This window comes from Ochotona curzoniae, unplaced genomic scaffold, assembly GCF_017591425.1.
Source record: "Ochotona curzoniae isolate NIBS_2020 unplaced genomic scaffold, NIBS_Ocur_1.0 contig_66, whole genome shotgun sequence".
Lineage (NCBI taxonomy): Eukaryota > Metazoa > Chordata > Mammalia > Lagomorpha > Ochotonidae > Ochotona > Ochotona curzoniae.
Window position 1 is genome coordinate 28,496,388 of NW_024466512.1, and position 18,422 is coordinate 28,514,809.

Genomic DNA, 18,422 nt, shown 5'->3' on the forward strand with positions numbered 1-18,422 from the left:
CCCTGCAGGCAATAAGGAATGGTGGCTGTGCAAAATGAGAAGTCATTGTCTTCCTTGACCCTGAGGTTAGAACCATGCACCTGTTTCCATTCCTCTCTGTGCTACTCCTGTGTGTGGCGAGAGCATCTTCGGAAACGAAAACCTGCCTGGATGCTGAGAAGACCTGCTCGGTGGTAGCCTGCAGTGTCCCAGTTACCAATGGCACCCCTGGCAGAGATGGGAGAGATGGCCCCAAGGGCGAAAAGGGAGAGCCAGGTAAGGTGACAGTGCTGCTCTAGCTGCCAAAGCCTTCACCCCAGCAGGAGGTAGAGCCACTGAAGGATGGATCACAGAGACCTATGAAGGTTCCCTGTTCGTCTTGACCCAGAATAATCCCTAGAAATGGTCTCTAGGACACAGGTGCTCTGTGGCTCCCCGTGATCCCATAGTTACACCCACAAATTGGTGTTGAGAGGTTGTCCTTGAAGAGGAGGCATCAGAGGCTCTCAGGACAGACCATCCTCTGGGTTCCCATTAACTCATGAGCTACTTTTTGGGATCAGTGTCAGTCTTTGAGGGAGAGAGTGAGCCACAGCTGCTGGGTCTCACAATCTGTCTTCCACCAGGTCAAGGTCTCAGAGGCATACAGGGCCCTCCTGGAAAAATGGGGCCCCCAGGAAGCATAGGAGTTCCTGGAGCTCCAGGACTGAAAGGCCAAAAAGGAGACAGAGGAGACAATTCTGGTAAGAAGTGTGGTGTGGCCTGAGGGGACCTGGGAACTCTGGGAATTGGAGGCCCACGAGGGAGAGGCACCTTCTCCTGTGGCCTCATGGCAAGGTGCTCATCCACTCTGATTGCTGATGCATCACAGGGGCCTGAACAGACACTTCCCAAACCTGCCAAGCTCTTTTCCTGGGCAGGCCTCTGCATGAGACAGCTTTTTTTTTTTTTTTTTTTTGGCTCAGGGTGGTGAAAGGAAGAATTGGACTCATGGGGGCTGTTTGTCATCAGGGGTCTCTGCAAACGGTCTGGCTCACTGGATAGTGATCAGTCGATTTCAGAGGAAAATAAAGCAAAATTAGTAAGAAAGAGAGCAAAAATAAAAACCTATTGATGGATATTTGCCCTCTGGCTTGCCAGAACAATGAAAGCATCAAAGAGTTGACCTGGAATGAGAAGTGAAAAAAAAATCATGAAGAGGGGCTGGAGCTGGGGCATGTCAGGTTAAACTGCTAACTGTGGTACTGACATCCTTTGTGAACTCCTGCTCCAGTCCTGGCTGCTCACCTCCTATGCTGCTCCCTGCTAATGCACCTGGGAAGGCAGAGGAGGATGGCCGAAGCGCTTGGGCCTCTGCATCCACGTGGGAGACCTAGAGGACACAAAGGCCTCCTGATTTTGACCATTTAGGGAATGAACCAATAGACAGAAGATCTCTTTCTGGCTCTGGCTCTCAAGCTCTCTGTAAATCTGCCCTCAACTTTAGAAAAAAAAATAAGAACAAAGAAAATCATGAAGAAAAAGGAGAGCAATGGGTGGGATATTTTCTTGAGAAGTGTCACACATGGGCACGTGCTGTGGTGCATCAAGTTAAGCTGCTATGTAAGATATTCCACATCCACACCAGCGGTTGGACTCTCAGCTCTGGTCTTTGACTCCAGCCCCTTGCTAAGGAGTATCCTGGGAGATGGCAGGTGATGGCCTAAGTATCTAAATAGGGTCCCTGGCAACTCCACAGGAGAGCAAGATGGAGTTCCTGGCTCCTGACTTCAGCCTGGCCCAGTCCCGGCTACGATGAGCATCTGGAGTGAATCAGGGCATGGAAGCTTTCTTTGTCTCCCTCTCTCTCTCTTGCTCTGCCTTTCAAATATATTGTCTTGAAATAGTAAATAAACTCAGTGTGATACAATGTGTAAGCAGTATGAGGAGATTAGAACCTAGAAAAATAATTCTGAATAGTTACAGCAACTAAGATATCTGGAAAAGCAAGATTATAGTACATTTTTACTTTTTGCTTAGTTTTGTGTTTTAATTTTTAAATGGACTTTTTAGTAAGTCATTTTTTTATAATATGTGGTGTCTAATATAATTTATTCCTTTTTTATTTGCGTGGTAGAGAGAGCAAGAGAGAGGCAGAGAGAGAGCAAAAGAGGACAGTCCCCTCTCCCATCTGTTAGGTCAATGTCCAATTGTCAGCAATGCAGCAGCTGGGGCTGAGCCAGGCTGAATCCAGCAACCGGCAACTCAATCCCAATCTCCCACATGGCCTGCAGAGCCCGACTACTCCAGCTACAATCACTGCCATGTGGAGTGTGCATTAGCAGGAAGCTAGTCAGGGCAAGAACTCCAGACCCAGCCTCTCTGATACAGGTTGCCTACACCTGATGCAGCATCTTAGTGGCTAGGTCAAACACCCCTCCCCCTGTGATGTTTTCCTCACAAACAAACCAACCAACCTTCTCCCTATTTGCCTTGTAGCTATCGAGGCTAAACTGGCTAACTTAGAGTCAGAACTAAGGAACCTGAAAGCACAACTAGACCACACCAAAAAACGTAAGCTTGGCTTCTGTCCCCAGCCTCGGGGTTTTCTTCAGAACGGTTTTGGTGAGGGGGAGGGTGGAAGACAGCACTCATTTTATGCCAAGACCCATGCTAGCTTGGCATTCCCTCGCACTGTGGTTTCACTCCATCCTCTCACTTGCCCTCGCCATGGTTTTCATATTGATTTAAACGTAGCAGTGAGGCAAAACAGGTGTGGGAAGTGTAGGTGGCTCACTTGAGTTCTGGGAGCTGGGGTGTGGCAGAGGCAGGCTGGAGGCTCCTGGAAGTCTGTTTTCTCCAACACCTAGGCTTCTGCCACCTCAAGTTACTGCCCCTCCACAGCCATCAGGGTGTGCTTGCCAGCAAGGCTTGGCCATACCATCCTATATCCACCTGCGCCCAGTGTTAAGCAGACAAGTGATTGGCTCCCAGGTGGGGTGATCCGGCTGTCAGCCAAGTGTGCCGCATATCTTCCTGTGGCACCTGCACGTCTGAGGCTCCACCCTCTGCTGGGCATGCCCAGAGCTGTTCTTGCCTGAATGGGGGTAGGCGGGAGGAGATGTCTGCTAGTGACTTGCCAGTGCCAAGGTTCCCAGCCTGCTGGACCAACGCAACACCCTGTGCTTTCAGTGCAGGCCTTCTCCTTGGGCAAAAAGTCAGGCCAGAAGCTCTACTTGACCAATGGGGAAAAGTTGCCATTTCATAAGGTGAAGGAGCTGTGTGAAGGGCACCAGGCGATCGTGGCTACCCCCAGGAATGACAAAGAGAACCAGGCCATCCAGAAAGTGGCCAAGGACTCCGCCTTCCTGGGCATCACAGACGAGAAGATCGAAGGCCAGTTCACCTATGTGACGGGAGGACGGCTGGCCTACAGCAACTGGAAGAAGGATGAACCCAATGACCATGGCTCGGGAGAGGACTGTGTGGTCCTCACGCAAGACGGGCTGTGGAACGACATCAGCTGCTCCACCTCCTTCCTGGCTGTCTGTGAATTCCAGGTGTGAGGTAGTTCCTCAGCCTCCCCACCCTGACCCCTGGCCCTGTCTCCCGTTCTGTGGCTTTGAAAGAGAACTCAGGGCTGGTTTCCCCATGCAACGTACAGTCTTTTCTCTGAGGGCTGTGCAGGGAACCCAGGGGGCTGCATTGGCTTGTGGAGTATGAAGGGAGGAGAGGTTGGTGATGGGGGTTCCGGGATTGGGTCTGGCTGGGGGCAAGAGCTACTTTGGTCCTGCTGGGAACACTGGAACGGGCTCACCCAGGCCCAGCCTCTGACCAAAGGATGCTGGGCTAGCCAGGTGACCCACTGATGCCATGTCTGTCTGGCCTCATCAACTCCCTAGGACTGATCCAGGCTTTTGTGGGACATGGGTATTGCTTTGAGGAATTCAGGAGCTGCCCCTGAACACTTGGCACTTCCTGACTGCAATGCCTGGTGATATCCCACATGGGAAACAATTGTAGTTCTAGGAAGCTCTTCCCTGTTCTCTGGGAGCTGTGGGCCAATGTGGGAGGAGACAAAGGTCACACAAGGTGCGCCCCTCCCCAGGACCTCTCCCTTAGCAGGAACAGCTGCTTCCCACTACTACAGGTCTACCAGCCCATTGTCTGCACATACAAGAGGAAAACAGCACCACAGCTGTGGCTCAAATCACGCAACACCCTCCAGTCAAGTCCACAAAACTTCTACCACGAGTAGTGTCTCACTGTTGTCTTGGTGTCTGGTTCTGTACCTGACCATGGAGAATTTCCAACTATCCTCAGCAGGTGCATCTGCCATCACATAGCACTCATGCAGAGGAAGGAGCAGAGGAAGGCCACCTCTGGCTGAATATTATTCACCAAAAGAACTTGGAAAGTATGGCATGAAGGGGCTGAGGGCCACTTGAACTTAGCAAAAAGTGTTTGTAAACCTTAGTCTTCTGTTTTCCCTTCCCCCCTTCTTCTTGCTACTGGAGTGGCTGAGACAGCCACCTCGATATTGGGTTAGTAAGTGGTTGGTAAATGCTTGCTGTGTGAGTACATGCACTCATTAAAGGGGGACAGATGGGCTAGGTGGAGAGAAGTCTGTGCAGGCAGTGCCCTCTGCCCTCCATGTGCCTCTGTAGAAGGAGCCAGGTGGTTGCAGCTTGGGCTGGGACGTGCCAAAAGCACTGGAGTCAGCAAAGCAAGGGGGCTGGGCCTGTGGACCTAACCTCTAGCACCCCGGGCCTGTGATGCAGCTGAGTTTCCAGTCCCACCAAGTTCCTTTTCAGGTCACACATGGGGGCTATGAGAACAGCGTGTTTGTAACATGAGTGGAACACCTCACTACTTCTAGTTCAAATCCAGACTGCTTAGCTAGAGGTCTGGGGAACTGTTTACCAGCAGTTAGAAGCACATGCTAAGGACGAAGATGCACACACCTGGTGACTGGCAGCAGGAGTGTTAATATTCTCAAGCACAGAAGCTATAGCTGTATCTTCTCATGGCCAAGACAAATGAGAACACACCATCAGTTAACAATTTTGCAACTCTATGATTTATGATGAGATCAGCATTCCCCTTTAGTTGCTGTGCAGGAAGGACAATCTCTTTCATTCTGACTGTAGACAATGCAGTGTAGACAAGGTGGTCACAGGCATCGGGTTCCAGCAGGGAATGACTGCCTTTTCTGTTAGGGATGTGCAGGATGAACTTAGCTCCTCCCAGCCTCTACGAAGGCTCCTTCTGTTTGCCGTGCCTGGGCTGCACCCTCCTGCTATATCTCTCTCTCACTGGAGCCTCCTATGCCTGTTCTGGGAGCTCAAGAACCCTTGCCCCTCCAGCCAGGGAATATGCTGTGTATTCCTGACTCTCTCCTGCATCAGCCCAGCTGGCCCACTTTTCTGGGAGCACTGAGATGGGTAGGGATTGTTTATTTCCCAATCCTGACAGTCCTTTCAGGGCAGCTCTCTGTAGATGAAATCCCAGCCACTACTCTGACTTCCATCTGGAATGGAAAACACCTCCTACTACTCATTTCCTAGCACTGCCAAGCAACAGGCCCCAAGCAGGTGAGCGTGAGAGAAAATGGAATGAACCCAAAGACTCCTGAGAGTCCAAAGACAGAAAGGACAGTTTTCCAGGACCCAGAACTAGAGGGAAAGGACGGATTCAGGCATCCTTCTGGTCCCTATGTTGTTTTCTGTCTCTGAGGCCAGGCATTTTTCCTGATCTAAGGCACACACAGTGATTGACAACTCTGTCTCTAACACAGTGGGTGCAGTGAAGCCACTCTGAAGACAGAAGTTTGGGGTTGCAGGCAGCGTATTTTCTTTTTTAAATTTATTCTTATTTGAAAGGCAGATTTACAGAGAGATAGAGAGATATATAGAGAGTAACATCTTCCCCCTGCTGGTTCATTCTCCAAATAGCTTCAATGATCAAAGCTAGGTCAGTTCAAAGCTAGGAGCTTCTTCCAAGTCTCCCACTACAGTGAAGTGGCCCAAGGACATGGGCTATCTTCTGCTGCTTTCTCAGGCATATTAGCAGGAGGTTGGATTGAAAGTAGAGCAGCCAGAACTTAAACTATTGCTCATATAAGATGTTCATGGACCGCAGGACATGTTTTAGGAGCAAAGTTATGTTATTTATGTTATTTGGCAAAATCCTCTCCTAATGGTGAGGTGCTGATCTGCTATCCCTGAGTGTTGTAAGAGAGCAGTCTGGGTAAGTGGCAATGGCCAACTTAAAAATCTGTTAGCTGGAGTTTTCCTATGGACAACATGGAGACAACAGCTAGTGGAGGCTGCCATCTGTTCCCTGTGCCTACTGGGCTGAAGACAATTCTTGAAGTCTGCAACATTCAGAGCAGGGCTTCACGCTGGATCCCTGGCACCTGGCACCTGGCACTGCAGTGGCCTGTTCCCATGTGACTTTCTGTTAGGTGCCCTACAGCTCTGCTGCTGTTACTTGAAGTCATGTCTGTACCACTGGATGGGGATTCAGAGCACCAGATCAGGGTTTAGCGTTCACATCTGCCCTATGTGCTTCCCACCTGGGCCCAGACAACTCACCTTGTCTATGGCTGCCAGACACCTTGCCAGCACCTGGGATTGGGACATGCATCACAGCAGAGCCACTGATCTGGAAGGTCATGGGCTTGGTATTGTGTAAGGGCCTATATTTCACAAACTGCTGGGAATTAGGAAACTTTTCCCCCGATTAACCATGAAAAGATTAGTCATCCAGGGGCCTGGACTGGAATGCTGGGAAATTGATTTGGTAAAGTGATGTTGTCATAGCATTCAGGAATTACAGAGAAGAAGAGCTCTGGATATGGGTCCATGGAGGTTATAGTCCCCTCTCATCTGGCAACCTGTACGGTGAGGTTGTTTTCACAGTGTCCCCAACCTAGAACCAAGGGTTTGTTCAGGCAAATACAGGTAACCAGCTTCAAAGAGCCTGGGGTCCAAGCAGCTCTTCACCAACTTAGCAAATGCTTTGGATGAAGCTAGCCCCCGGCACAGTGCAGCCCGCCTTGTCCTAGGAACAGAGTGCTTGTGCCACCTTGCCAGGCCCGTCACACAACTGCCTGGGATGACTCATTATGTGGGTTCCATTATGGAGGCTGTGGATTCAATCTCAGAAATCTGCCATTTTATGGAAGTTCCTGGGAGATTCAAATGCTTGGTGGGTTTCAGAAACCACAGCCCTGAGAACATGTCATTACGGAGCCTTCTGCCTTCCCTCAACATAACAGGAACAGCTCTCTATGCCTTGTAGTTTTTTTTCTAGTATGCATGTCCCATGAACTTTTTAAAAGCTACCTTGTTGATAGGATTTCCAAATTTTTTGCACTGGGGCCAGTGCCATGGTGTTCTCCACCTATGGAGCTCCAACATTTCATATGGGTATCACTTGAGTCCCAGCTGCTCCATTTCTGATCCAGCTCCCTGTCAATGGCCTGAGAAAGCAACAGAAGATGATGTGTGCTCTATATTAACTATTACAGATTTTTGTGTATTTTGGATTTCAATCTTATTCTTTCATTCTTATCAGATGTACGACTTGCAAATATTTTCTCTCATTCTGTAGGCTTGCCTCTAGGCTGTTGGTCTTTTTCTTTATTGTGCAGAAGCATTTTAATTTGATGTAACTCCCACTTGTCTTAGCTTTTGCTGCCTGTACTTTTGGGATTATATCCTTGAAACCACTGCCCAATCTAATGTTCCAGGACTTTCCTTTTGTATTTTATTTTAGTACTTGACACCTTAGATTTAAGCCTTTAATGCATTCTGATTTTTGTAAACAGTATGAGGTCAGGGATCAATTTCATTCTTTAGGACTGGACATCCATTTTTTCCAAACACCGTTAAGTGATGGGACTGTCTTTTCCTAAGTACTGTTGGCATTTCTGTTGATTCATTGATTGTCAATGTTGGGTTGCATTTCTTCGTTTTTCTTATTCTGTTCCATCAGTTGCAAATTCCCTAGCTTCTCCTCATTTTTCAGACACTTACTATAAAGACATAAAAGGCTCTGAAATGTGACCTGTTTACTAAACAATTTTACCTATCTGACCTCTTAAACTCAAGGCAGTTAACACTACCCTGTTTGGACTTAAATTGCATTGAGTCATAAGTACACTGAATCTAGGAAAATGTAAGGAATACTGTTGGTTTATAAAAAAGCTTTTTTTTCCCCCCTCTCAATATCAAGGTTACTACTGCAACACAAAGACAGGATGCTACCACTTAGATTTTTCGTTGTACAGGCATCTAAGCTTGTGGGTGGCTGTGAGGGAGCACAGGGCCCTGCACTGGCCTCTGTCTGTGTGATGCTGGGTAAATCACCCTCATGGCGAGGCCTGTTATGGTCTCCAATGGGAACACCCCCACCATTTGAGATCCCTACTGGGTCTTAGTGATGAGATGATCCCAAATCAAAATACAGGATTTTATCATTTTGGGGCTGAAAAACATGATAGAACATTCCTCACTTGTTGCTTGCACTGTATCACATGCTGAATGAAATCAAGACAGTCCTATAATTAAAAGGACATTAATTAAAAGTGACTCCATGTATGTAAAGAGTTAAGTAGGCCTGGGGCAGGTCTATAGACCCAAGAGGCATATTTACTGAGCGTATAGCATTCTGCATGTGTCAGGGAAAAACCGACGTTTGAACTGTACAGTCCCACAACAGAATCTCTTTGAGAGATGGAATCAAATGTACGATGACAGATATCAGAATTGACAAACACAAAAGCAGCATTTGATTGGAGAGACAACTCACAGCATTTTATTTAAATTAACCCGTTTCACTCAGTAACCTGATACATGAAATGACTATCAGTCATTATAGTCTTTATAGTTTCTTTTGGGAAAGGACTCCTTAAACATTGGGCTTGATTTCCATGATGCTTAACTCCATGGTCAAAATGTGTTTCTTTACTGAAAAGGAACCCATTAATCACAAGTGAAGAGAAAGGCTAAGACACACACTATCAGAAACAACTCCTGGTGCATATTCGTTTATGTTGTGGTTTTACCTGACAGCACTTTTTGGGAGAGACAGTTGTTTCTCATAAATGTTTGCTAATATAAATACCCCTTGCCCACCCATGGAAGAAGAAATGAGGGCTGGTCTTGAGAACAAGCAATCCGCCCTCTAGAGAAAGAACCCCAGTAATACCCCCAGGGGTGACAGAGTCCTTCCACCAGGGGAGGGGACAGTCAGCAACCCTCTCTTTCCAACCAGCCAGAAGCAGGAAGATATTTCCATCAGAATGAAGAGCCAGTAACTTGGGAGGTAAACCAAGAGCTAGACCCTTCACAGCTGGAGGAAGACATGTGCAGTCTGGAGAAAGTCATGGAAAAACACAACTGTGAAAAGAGCCTGGTTTCCCACCAGCAGTCTCATAATGAGAGGATACAGTCAGGAACAGTCTTGTGCTTGTCTCTGAGATGACAGTACAAGGAACAAATTTTGTAGTTTTCACTACAAAAAATAAAAATTGGAATGATAACAAACAAGCAAAAAGTGTGCTTAGTAATAAACACTAACCGAACATCTGTGAGCAAAACCACAGGACAGGTGACAAAGGACAGCCCTGAGCCACAGGCACACTGTGGCTCCATGTGTACAAAGAACACTTCTGGCAGCATCCGGGAAGGCTGTCCTCCACCTGACTTCTCAGCAAGACTTTCGTTCCTCTAGGTAACTGTCCAGCCTGCTCCGTTCCAGGTTCTCTACTTTTTTCAATTTCAGAAATAGAAATTTGAAAGGCTGAGATGCTGCCTTACGGAAGCTTAATCAACGTGTGAAGAATTTAATGTATTGTGGAGGTATCCTGTATCTTGGTCCAGAAAGGTGGGGAGCATTTGAGGGAGAGCTGGTAGTGAAGGGAGGTATTAATGAACTGGCAGGAGCAAAGAAAACTCAACAAGCAAGTCTCCTGCAGGTCTCAGCCCAGCTGACAGCACTGGAAGCCTCATCCAATCTGCTTACGGAAAACGAAACACTTCAGAGTTCTACACAGCTTGGAGGGACAGACACATTGCAAAAGTAGAAATATCACTGAGTAAAAGCACGTAAAAAAGTGTTTGAATGTAAAACTGTAGAGAAAGCTTTTGAATAGCTTCTTTTAATTTTGTTTTTGACGCTTCGGTCTATAAGTGAGCAAGATGGAAAGAGATGCTACCCCAAAGAGGAAAGTCTGCAGGAACCAGAGCAGCTGGGCCCGGCTGTCGGTGATTCCTTTAGACCTAAAAGAGAAAAAATGCAACTCTAAACACCAGATTATTGATCTTACAACTTCATATCACTGTCATCCTTATTCTTGTTTGTTTTTTGCACCTTCTATCTACTTCTACCTCCCTCAGTTTCTGAACTTGAGGAGCAACTGCCATCTCATCTTTCCTGCTTCCTTATAACTGTGCTCAGACTGTCACTGTGCAGGGCAGAGGGTTACAGACGGCATCTCATGAGCTGAGCGGGGAAGGAGCGCAGCCCTGCAGCGGCTTAAGAGCAAGTGTGCTAAGGATGGGAGGATGAACACCGCGCAGCAATCCAAGCTTGGCACCCCTAGCTATGACCTGGGCATATCACTCAGTGCTCAGAAACAGTGCTCTGCTGAGAAAACCAATAATACTGCTACAGAGTATGGACAAACACCTGCTCGCATAGTCACTCAAGAGAAAATTATCCCACTTAAGTGATTAGCTTGCTACAGGCACATATGTATATAATTGTCTGATTTGTATGACTATTTAACACAAACTTTACATATATATGTATATGTATGTATACATATGTATATGTGCATACATGTATATGTATATACATATATGTGTGTCTATATATACATACACATATGCATATATGCAGATTTTTCTACAATAAGTTAAATAAAGATAGCATATTTTAACAATATAAAAACCTGATAAACTTCCACATCCATTTTTCAAAGTTAACAGACTTGGCTACAATTTGAACATCCTCATTTTAGTAAAGACCTATAAACCTCAAGAATAAGCATGATTCAAAATGCTGATAGCTTTCTACTGAGACCAGGAACCAGGCATGATGTCCTCCAGCTCTATTCTGGCCAACATGCACTGGAACACTACTCAAAACAAAAGGGAAGAAACACAAAGGGACAGAACTGCGAGTAGAAAATAAAGCTTCTTTATTGGTAGACACAATTGTATAACAAAACTGGTAAGCATCTATAGGTGAACTCTTATAATAACCTAAGAATTTTGCAAAATTTCCAGGGAAATATCAATATATAAAAATTCACTACTTCAGATATACTACCACCAACCAATGAGAAAATGAAGAAGTTACTTGTAATTGCATCTGAAAGGACAGGAAACCAGAAATGAACCTAATAAAGAATGTGAAAGACCTCTTAAAAACTACAGGCCATTATAGGAAATGCAAAGACATGGAGTTAGGTAATTTTTCATGGGTTAGAAGACTCAATAATGGAAATATGCCATTTCTCTCCAAGTTAATTCATATGGTCAATCTAGTAAATATGCCAACAGATTAATTTTTGTAGTACAGGATGATGAATAAGGCCATGCGGAGGTCCTGGAACAGGGAGGGGACAACGAGGACAACGAGGGTGAGGACAGGCTCTATCAGCTATCATTGATTGCTAGGAATTCCTGTAAGACAGACATGTGCTGGCCCAAGGACAAAGAGGCAAACCAAAAGGACATAGAATGAGGCAGACAGGTAGACATCAGACACAGCATATCAAATGGTTCTGGGATAACCGGGCATCCATATGGAAAAAAAAAAAAAAAAAAAAAAACCAAAGCTGGGTGCTTGTCTCTTAGAGGAAGGCAGTTAGTTGCAGGTAGATTAAAGATCAAAGACTTAGGATGTGGACTTTCTCCCTAATGATTAAGACATCTGCCTCCCCATCTCAGAGATTGCTGAAGCACTAGGGTTTCCGCCTTGTGACAGGCCTGGACGGCATTCCTGACTCCTGACTGTGGATCTGGCTCAGCCCCAGGCAGTGAGGACACTGGGAGAGTGAGTGAACAGAGTGGAACTCTATTAAATAAAACTACTAAGAAAAAAGATTTAAATGTTTTTTAAAAATTCACTGTGAGTTAAGTAAATTATAGAATATATAACTAGAGGAATGATATGCAAAATATCAAAATATAAAACTATTCACCAATATTTTTTTAATTAAAGATTTATTTTAATTTTTGTTGGAAAGAGATTTATACAGAGAAGATAGAAAAAGGGTTTTTTATTCTCTGGTTCAATCCTCAAGTGGCTGCAATAGCCAGAGGTGAGCCAATCCACAGCCAGGAGCCTCTTCCAGGTCTCTCACGTTGGTGCAGAGTCCCAAGACTTTGGGCCATCCTCAACAGCTTTCCCAGGACACAAGCAGGGAAATGGATAGCAAGTGGAGCAGGCATTTGAGATACCAGCGCACACAATGTGCGGATTTAGCTACTGAGCCATTGCACCAAACCTTCACCCAAACTTTCTAAAAGTACATTATTTGAAAGATGGCACAAAAGCGGAGAAAAAAAAATAAACACTACTGGATCACCCTCCAAATGCCAACAGCCAGCAGTAGCCAGCCTGCTGCAAGGAGCTGAGGACTTGGGCACCCATAGACTCAAGCTGGCATCTGTGGCCTCCCAGATGGACAGCAGGCTGGAATTGAGACCAGAGCCAGGATTTAGAACCAGGCTCTCTCACACGGGATGGGGCTGTTCAAAGTAGCACCTCAATTGCCAAGGCCAAATGCCTGCTCCCAAGGTTCCTTTAAAACACAGGAATGTGCTTAATATCACGATCATGGCAGATATGAAGTTAAACACATGGCCCACTCTTATCTCTAATTAAAAAGGAACACACTCCCCTAAAAGTATGTACTTTGAAAATGTAGGGTTTAAGAGACTCTCTTGAATTGTCCTTGAATTACTGTTTAGGGACTTGCACCTGGAAGGTGGATAGAAAATGTAAGCTCCTTGCCCTCTCCAAGGTAATTTCTGTATTATGTAAGGTACAGAACATTGTTTTATACATTTTGACTACTGAGTTAAAATTAACATCTATGCATTAAGAAAGGAATTCTTCAATGCTGACATCTCATGTGGATGCTGGTTCAAGCCCTTGCTGCTCCACTTCTGATCCAGCTCTCAACTAACGAGCTCAGAAAGCAGCACAAGATGGGCCAAGTGCTTTGGCCCCAGCACCCACCTGGGAGACCCACAAGAAGCTCCTGACTCCTGCCTGGTGCAGCTTTGAGTATTGTGGTCATTGGGGAAGTGAACCAGCAGATGGAAGGTATCTCCCTTTCTTCTCCTCTCTCTAACTCTGCCTTTCAAATGAAAAAATTTATTTTAAAAGGAAGGTAGGAGGAGAATTCAGCAAACAAAATGTTGCAGGCAATTTTTCCTAAGTTTTAAGATATGCAAAGCTGAAAATGTGCCATGTTTTCTTCTATTCACTGATTCAAATGTATTAGTCTTTCACTGGCTTCACAATTCCAAAGGAGTATTAATTCTGATGTATAGTGACCTATGACAGGCTAATATGCCGGACCTTAAAGAACTGATTTGAAGAAACAATAGAAACCCAACCTCCCTGGCTAGTTCTCCTCCTCCAAAGATCTGTATAACAGAACTGAGTTTATTTTGGTTTTCATGAGGCCCCAGATGCCAGCAACAATAGTTTGCCAAGCTGAGTGGCTGGACCAGACACCCCCTATCTTACTCCACCAAGTGGCCATGGGAGAGAAGTCCCAGAACACTCTAGCATTCCCTACAAGCCAGGCCCAGAAAAGAGTTTCAACAAAGCCACCTGAACATTCCCTTGCAACATGGGGAAAGGATTCCTAGCTCATTCAAGAGTGTAAAGAGGGGTTCACCTGCTGGGAAACAGAGTAAAGAAACACAGCAACACTGAGCACTGTGCTTAGGGGTGAGCCCACTGGAGGCACAGCAGGCTGCAGGCTGTGAGCTGTGCAGGACCTAACGGAAAGGGAACCTCACAAGAAGGTAATGTCCCCCCAACACACTGTCATGGATAAGCGGTAAGAGGCATGCTGTAGGAGGCACCAGAAGGAAACAGGAGAGCTGCAGGAGGATCCTGCTGACGATGGTCTCAAAGACCTCCCGGATAGAGCAGCCAGCACGGCCTCTGCACCACACGTACCACCTGGGTCCCCTCACTACCCCTACCCTTCCAAAGGGTCCAACAGCAGTTGTCACAGGTGCATAGAGAAGAGAAGTGGACTGAGAGAAAAGGCACCAACTGCACCCTCTCCCCAAATCAGGCTCCATGGTCCCTGGGGCTGAGACCAGATGTTGTGATTTTAGAACAAAATTTATGAATTTAATAATGGGACTTCATACCTTCATACTTCCAGATAATGACCGGGAAAATCTATACATCTGATGGAAGTTTTATCTGCAGTAAGAGGAGCAGGCAGGGAACAACCCACAGGGTGAACTCATTTGCACAGAGGGGGAAAAAGTCTAAAATTGCCTTCTGCTTCCCTCTGGAAAATCCACTTTGCTTAATAAATAAGAGTACACAGTAACATCAACAAGTTACCCTTTTAGCAGTGTCTGACACTCTATGCATCCCATCAGCATTATTTTTATTATTAAAGAGCAATAATAAAGGATTTGATCTTCCACATTTATAAGAACTGCAACAGTTATACAGGTGACAGTTAACCTCTAAGCAAAAAAAAAAAAAAAGGTATTTACAGAACAATTTGGCATTATTATAACCATCTTTTTTCATTGCACCATGCTTTCTGTGTATGCATATATCAAGTTCAAGTGTATACAGAATCCTTTTCAATGCTCTCACACAGTGTTAACCTACAGGAGCATCTGCTGGGTAGGGTCAGTTTGCTAGTTTTACAAAAGAATGTACTCCTAGGTCAGCAGCAACATTCAATTCCCTGGAGTTGGAAAGCTGACACATGCATGTGAGAGCAGTTCCTTGGGTGATTCAACGTCAAGTCAGGGCTGCCGATCATTGGCCCAGGTGAAGAGTAAAGCTTTTCATCAAACTAGAAGGCAGACTTCTAAGCTTTTGCTTTAGTTGGTGCCACATAGGCAAAACCAACCAACCAAGCAAGCCAACTCAGTGAATGGCTTAAATAATTGATAACTAGAATAAGCTAACGAATTCACTCATCAACTATTTACCAAGTTCTTCTTCAGGGTCAGGTTCAGTATCAGGCCTGGGTCCTCAGCACTATCCTGAGGCCCACAAGTGTTTGAATGTGGTTGCTCTCGACTTCCACCAGATGTCAAGCAAGATCTGAACAAAGACTTACTTGCACAGCACCATGGCGTACACAGACTCTGCCACGTGAACCAGCCAGGCAAGCCAATACCTGAAACAACAACAAGTCAGCGCATTGTCGTGGAACAATGGTGAAGCTGCCTATTGGGACTTAACCTGAGCCACCCATGCCTTCTTCCACTCCTGGCCACTCTACTTCCGATTCAACTCCCTGCTAAGGTACTCCCTGGACATTAGCAAGTGATGGCTCAAGTACTTGGTTTCTTGCCAGCCTTTGGGAGTCAACTGGATGAAAGAATTGTGAATCAGTGAATGAAAAGAATTCTACCCAAACCAAAACACTTTTTTAAAAAAAAAGGTCAGTCTATTTAAGGGGTGTATCTGATGATGAATCTAACACAAAAATCTCAAATGGAAACACGGCTTCGGGGGACGTAGCCCCATTGTTAAAGAGCTACAGGCACCTGCAGGCCTCCAGAGTCATGGGGCCCACATTTCATTTCTGTCACTCTCCTTACCCATTGTGCAGGAGTGTGGGATAATGGTCCACCAGGTGCTGCGTGAAGGAGCCCAGGAGCCCAAGGCTCTGGTAGGGGACACTCTGAGGCCAGAAGACAACCCACTGCAAGAGAACCAGAGGTGCAGCGTACCTGTTAGGTCACCGGACAGTCAGCAAGCTCTTGTTTTGGAGAGGGAGTCAAGTAACATGAGTGCTGCCAAATGAAGTACAGGCCAAAGCAGCTCTGAGCAAAGCCACGTGGACTCAAATGGAAATTTATGCTGGAAAAACCGTGTGATTGCCAAATTCAATGCCCAGGGTGAATGACTCCCATTTTTAATGAACTTCATCCAAAACAGCCTCTCCTAAAGTTCATGTTTAAGAATTTACATGCTCTTGCCAGGTCCTGTACTACAGGGACTGTGGGTTTGGGCTGTACCTCTTGTTTAGAATCATATTCTCTACTTTCACTCTAAAACTGGTGACACACTACACAGACACAGTGATTCAGACTTGTGAAGTTCTAACAGTAATTGCTAAGGGTTGATGCAATGGCTCAATTGGCTAATTTTCCACCTACAAGTGACAGCATACCATAATGGGTGCCAGTTTGTGTCCCAGCTGCTCCACTTCCCATCTAACTCCTTGCTTGTGGCCTGGGGAAGCAGTGGAGAACAGCTCAAGTCTTGGGACCACTGCACCCATGTGGGAGACCAAGAAGCTCCTGGTTCCTGGTTTTGAATCAGCTCAGCTCTGGCTGTTTCAGCCTTTTGGGCAATGAACCAGTGGATGGAAGTTCTCTCTCTGTCTCTCCTCTCTGTAAATCTGCCTTTCTAATAAAAAACACACAAACCTTAAGAATAATTGCTAATCATGTAATGTTTTTGCCATAATTATAACAACGTCTCCTTTTTCTTTTACAAGCATTTCTGTGAATAATTATTTAAGCTCCAAAACTTAGTGATCCACTTAGATCTCGGTCAAGAGCAAATCTACTTCCCCCAAGATAGTGTGGGATGGTTCACATTCAAATAAAGTATTAAATACCACTGCATCTAAAAAAATCCAGCCAACCAACCAAACAAACAAAAACCAAGTGGAACGAGGGCTGGGGGCATCTGCCAGTTCCTCTGAATCCCAACTTGAATTTTCAGTTTCCCATCATCTATATTCAAACTCGTTAGAATCCTGGAACAGAAATGCTCTTTCGAAAATGTCCAGAGTTCAACGCCTCCACTTTCCAAGTGAAGAAACAAGGGTGGAGGTGAGCAGAAGGGAGGCCAGTAAATAACACTGTGGAAACAACCAAGCTCCCGATTCTACAACCTGCTACGAAGTATCCAAGTGGTTGTGCCTTCCTTATTAATTCAATAGGTCACTTCTCAACCAATGTCCGGGCATCTGCCCTGTTTGTTATCCTTAAAACAAACTTTTTCTCAGCTGTACAAAAGTCACTCTCGCTCTCAGGACTGCTGTTTTCTATACTCCCCGTCACCAGCTATACCATAACCATGCTTGGCTTTACCGCCGATTTTTTCAGGCAACTGCACCTGCCTTGGAAGCGCTATCCTTGACATTCCCACCATGAACTGCTGAGGTCAAGTCAGGGAAGGACCCCTCTTACACACAAATCTAAGAAACCAGTTAACCTAGCACAGCGGCAGGCGCTGTCCTACGAGAACCCAGAGGACCAAAACTGGTGCGCCCGCTGCCCCAATGCCTCACCGCGAAGAATCCCAGTCCTAGGCCTGTGATGAGCGAGGGCACGGGCCTGGCTGTCCGGAAGTAGGCGGAAGCGTCCCTTCTGGTCTCAGACTTCGCCACCACCATTCTGAAACCCCCAGGCTCCCAGCCGTCAGGCGAGGAGCCGTCCCCGCCTCAACACGAGAAAAGCCAGGCCAACCGGTTTCGCAGGGTCTCCAACACCTGCCCAACGCCATGGCGGGGAAGTGCGCCTGCGCCTGCGGTCGGGGTTCACGCTGCCGCGGCCTCGCTCCAGCGCCGGCGAGCCGGGCCTGCGCCTGCGCAGCCCTTCCGCCGGGATGCTGGCCGCGCTGGGCCCAGGCTCAGGCTGCCCCTCCAGGCCGCTGCGCCTCCAGGCCGCTGCCCCTACCGTGTAATAGCCAAAGGAGAGCGTGATGACCACGACCCAGAATAGGCTGCTCCTCTGGAAGTGGGCCGCGTCGCCCGCTGCCCTGGCCATAGTGCATGCAGCTCCTTTCCCGGCGGCGGCGGCCAGCCTGGCTGGGCTCTGATCGGTTGAACCCAGGACGAGAGGGCGGGCCGGAGGCGGGCCCTGGGCGGCCGCTCCTCTGGCCCTGGGCGGCCGCTCCTCTGGCCCTGGGCAGGGTAACGGCAGAAGATTCTATGCTGGTCGCTGCAGGGCTGGCTGCAGTGAGGAGCTTTGTCCAGCCTGTCAGGCCAGGTGGGCTAGTCGTTATCTTGTCTCCTCCTTGAAAGTCCGTGTGTTCACTAACTCTCCAGGTAACTCCGCCTTTCAAACAAAAAAAAAAAAATTTTTTTCAAAAGAAAAAGGAGTGTGTTGAGCCATCCTTGCACCCGTGATTAAATTCACCTTGACCATAATAAATGATCTTTTTGATGTGCTGTAAGATTTGGTGGTACTATGTCATAA

General features: G+C 46.6%; 2 protein-coding genes across 4 annotated transcripts; one reads left to right on the plus strand and one right to left on the minus strand.

Annotated features, from left to right (window-relative positions):
* Positions 1 to 74: 74 nt before the first annotated feature.
* Positions 75 to 3,607, plus strand: LOC121164325 (mannose-binding protein A-like). Its single transcript, XM_040992460.1, has 4 exons — positions 75 to 255; positions 606 to 722; positions 2,458 to 2,532; positions 3,151 to 3,607. Exons 1-4 carry the CDS (start codon positions 75 to 77, stop codon positions 3,522 to 3,524), a joined length of 747 nt encoding a protein of 248 aa, XP_040848394.1. The 3' UTR covers positions 3,525 to 3,607.
* TMEM254 (transmembrane protein 254) lies at positions 970 to 18,020 on the minus strand. Of its 3 annotated transcripts, none has more exons than XM_040992464.1 (4): positions 17,901 to 18,020; positions 15,807 to 15,910; positions 15,320 to 15,379; positions 10,111 to 10,247 (listed from the first exon to the last, which is right to left on the minus strand). In XM_040992464.1, exons 1-4 carry the CDS (start codon positions 17,988 to 17,990, stop codon positions 10,127 to 10,129), a joined length of 375 nt encoding a protein of 124 aa, XP_040848398.1. In that variant the 5' UTR covers positions 17,991 to 18,020; the 3' UTR covers positions 10,111 to 10,126. The 3 variants fall into 3 exon arrangements, with proteins under 3 accessions (XP_040848399.1, XP_040848398.1, XP_040848397.1); XM_040992463.1 differs by lacking the exon at positions 17,901 to 18,020 and adding an exon at positions 17,513 to 17,862; XM_040992465.1 differs by lacking the exons at positions 10,111 to 10,247; positions 15,807 to 15,910; positions 17,901 to 18,020 and adding exons at positions 970 to 1,145; positions 17,513 to 17,872.
* Between the last annotated feature and the right edge of the window lie 402 nt (positions 18,021 to 18,422).

Excerpts from the sequence above, each read along its gene's own strand:
- LOC121164325 (XM_040992460.1), top strand. The coding sequence starts at position 75 with ATGCACCTGTTTCCATTCCTCTCTGTGCTACTCCTGTGTGTGGCGAGA. Across the intron at positions 723-2,457 it reads AGACAGAGGAGACAATTCTG|CTATCGAGGCTAAACTGGCT; the intron begins GTAAGAAGTGTG and ends TTTGCCTTGTAG. Across the intron at positions 2,533-3,150 it reads ACTAGACCACACCAAAAAAC|TGCAGGCCTTCTCCTTGGGC; the intron begins GTAAGCTTGGCT and ends CTGTGCTTTCAG.
- TMEM254 (XM_040992463.1), bottom strand. The coding sequence starts at position 17,617 with ATGGTGGTGGCGAAGTCTGAGACCAGAAGGGACGCTTCCGCCTACTTC. Across the intron at positions 15,911-17,512 it reads TAGGACTGGGATTCTTCGCG|TGGGTTGTCTTCTGGCCTCA; the intron begins GTGAGGCATTGG and ends GTTCTCTTGCAG. Across the intron at positions 15,380-15,806 it reads CCCACACTCCTGCACAATGG|GTATTGGCTTGCCTGGCTGG; the intron begins GTAAGGAGAGTG and ends TTGTTGTTTCAG.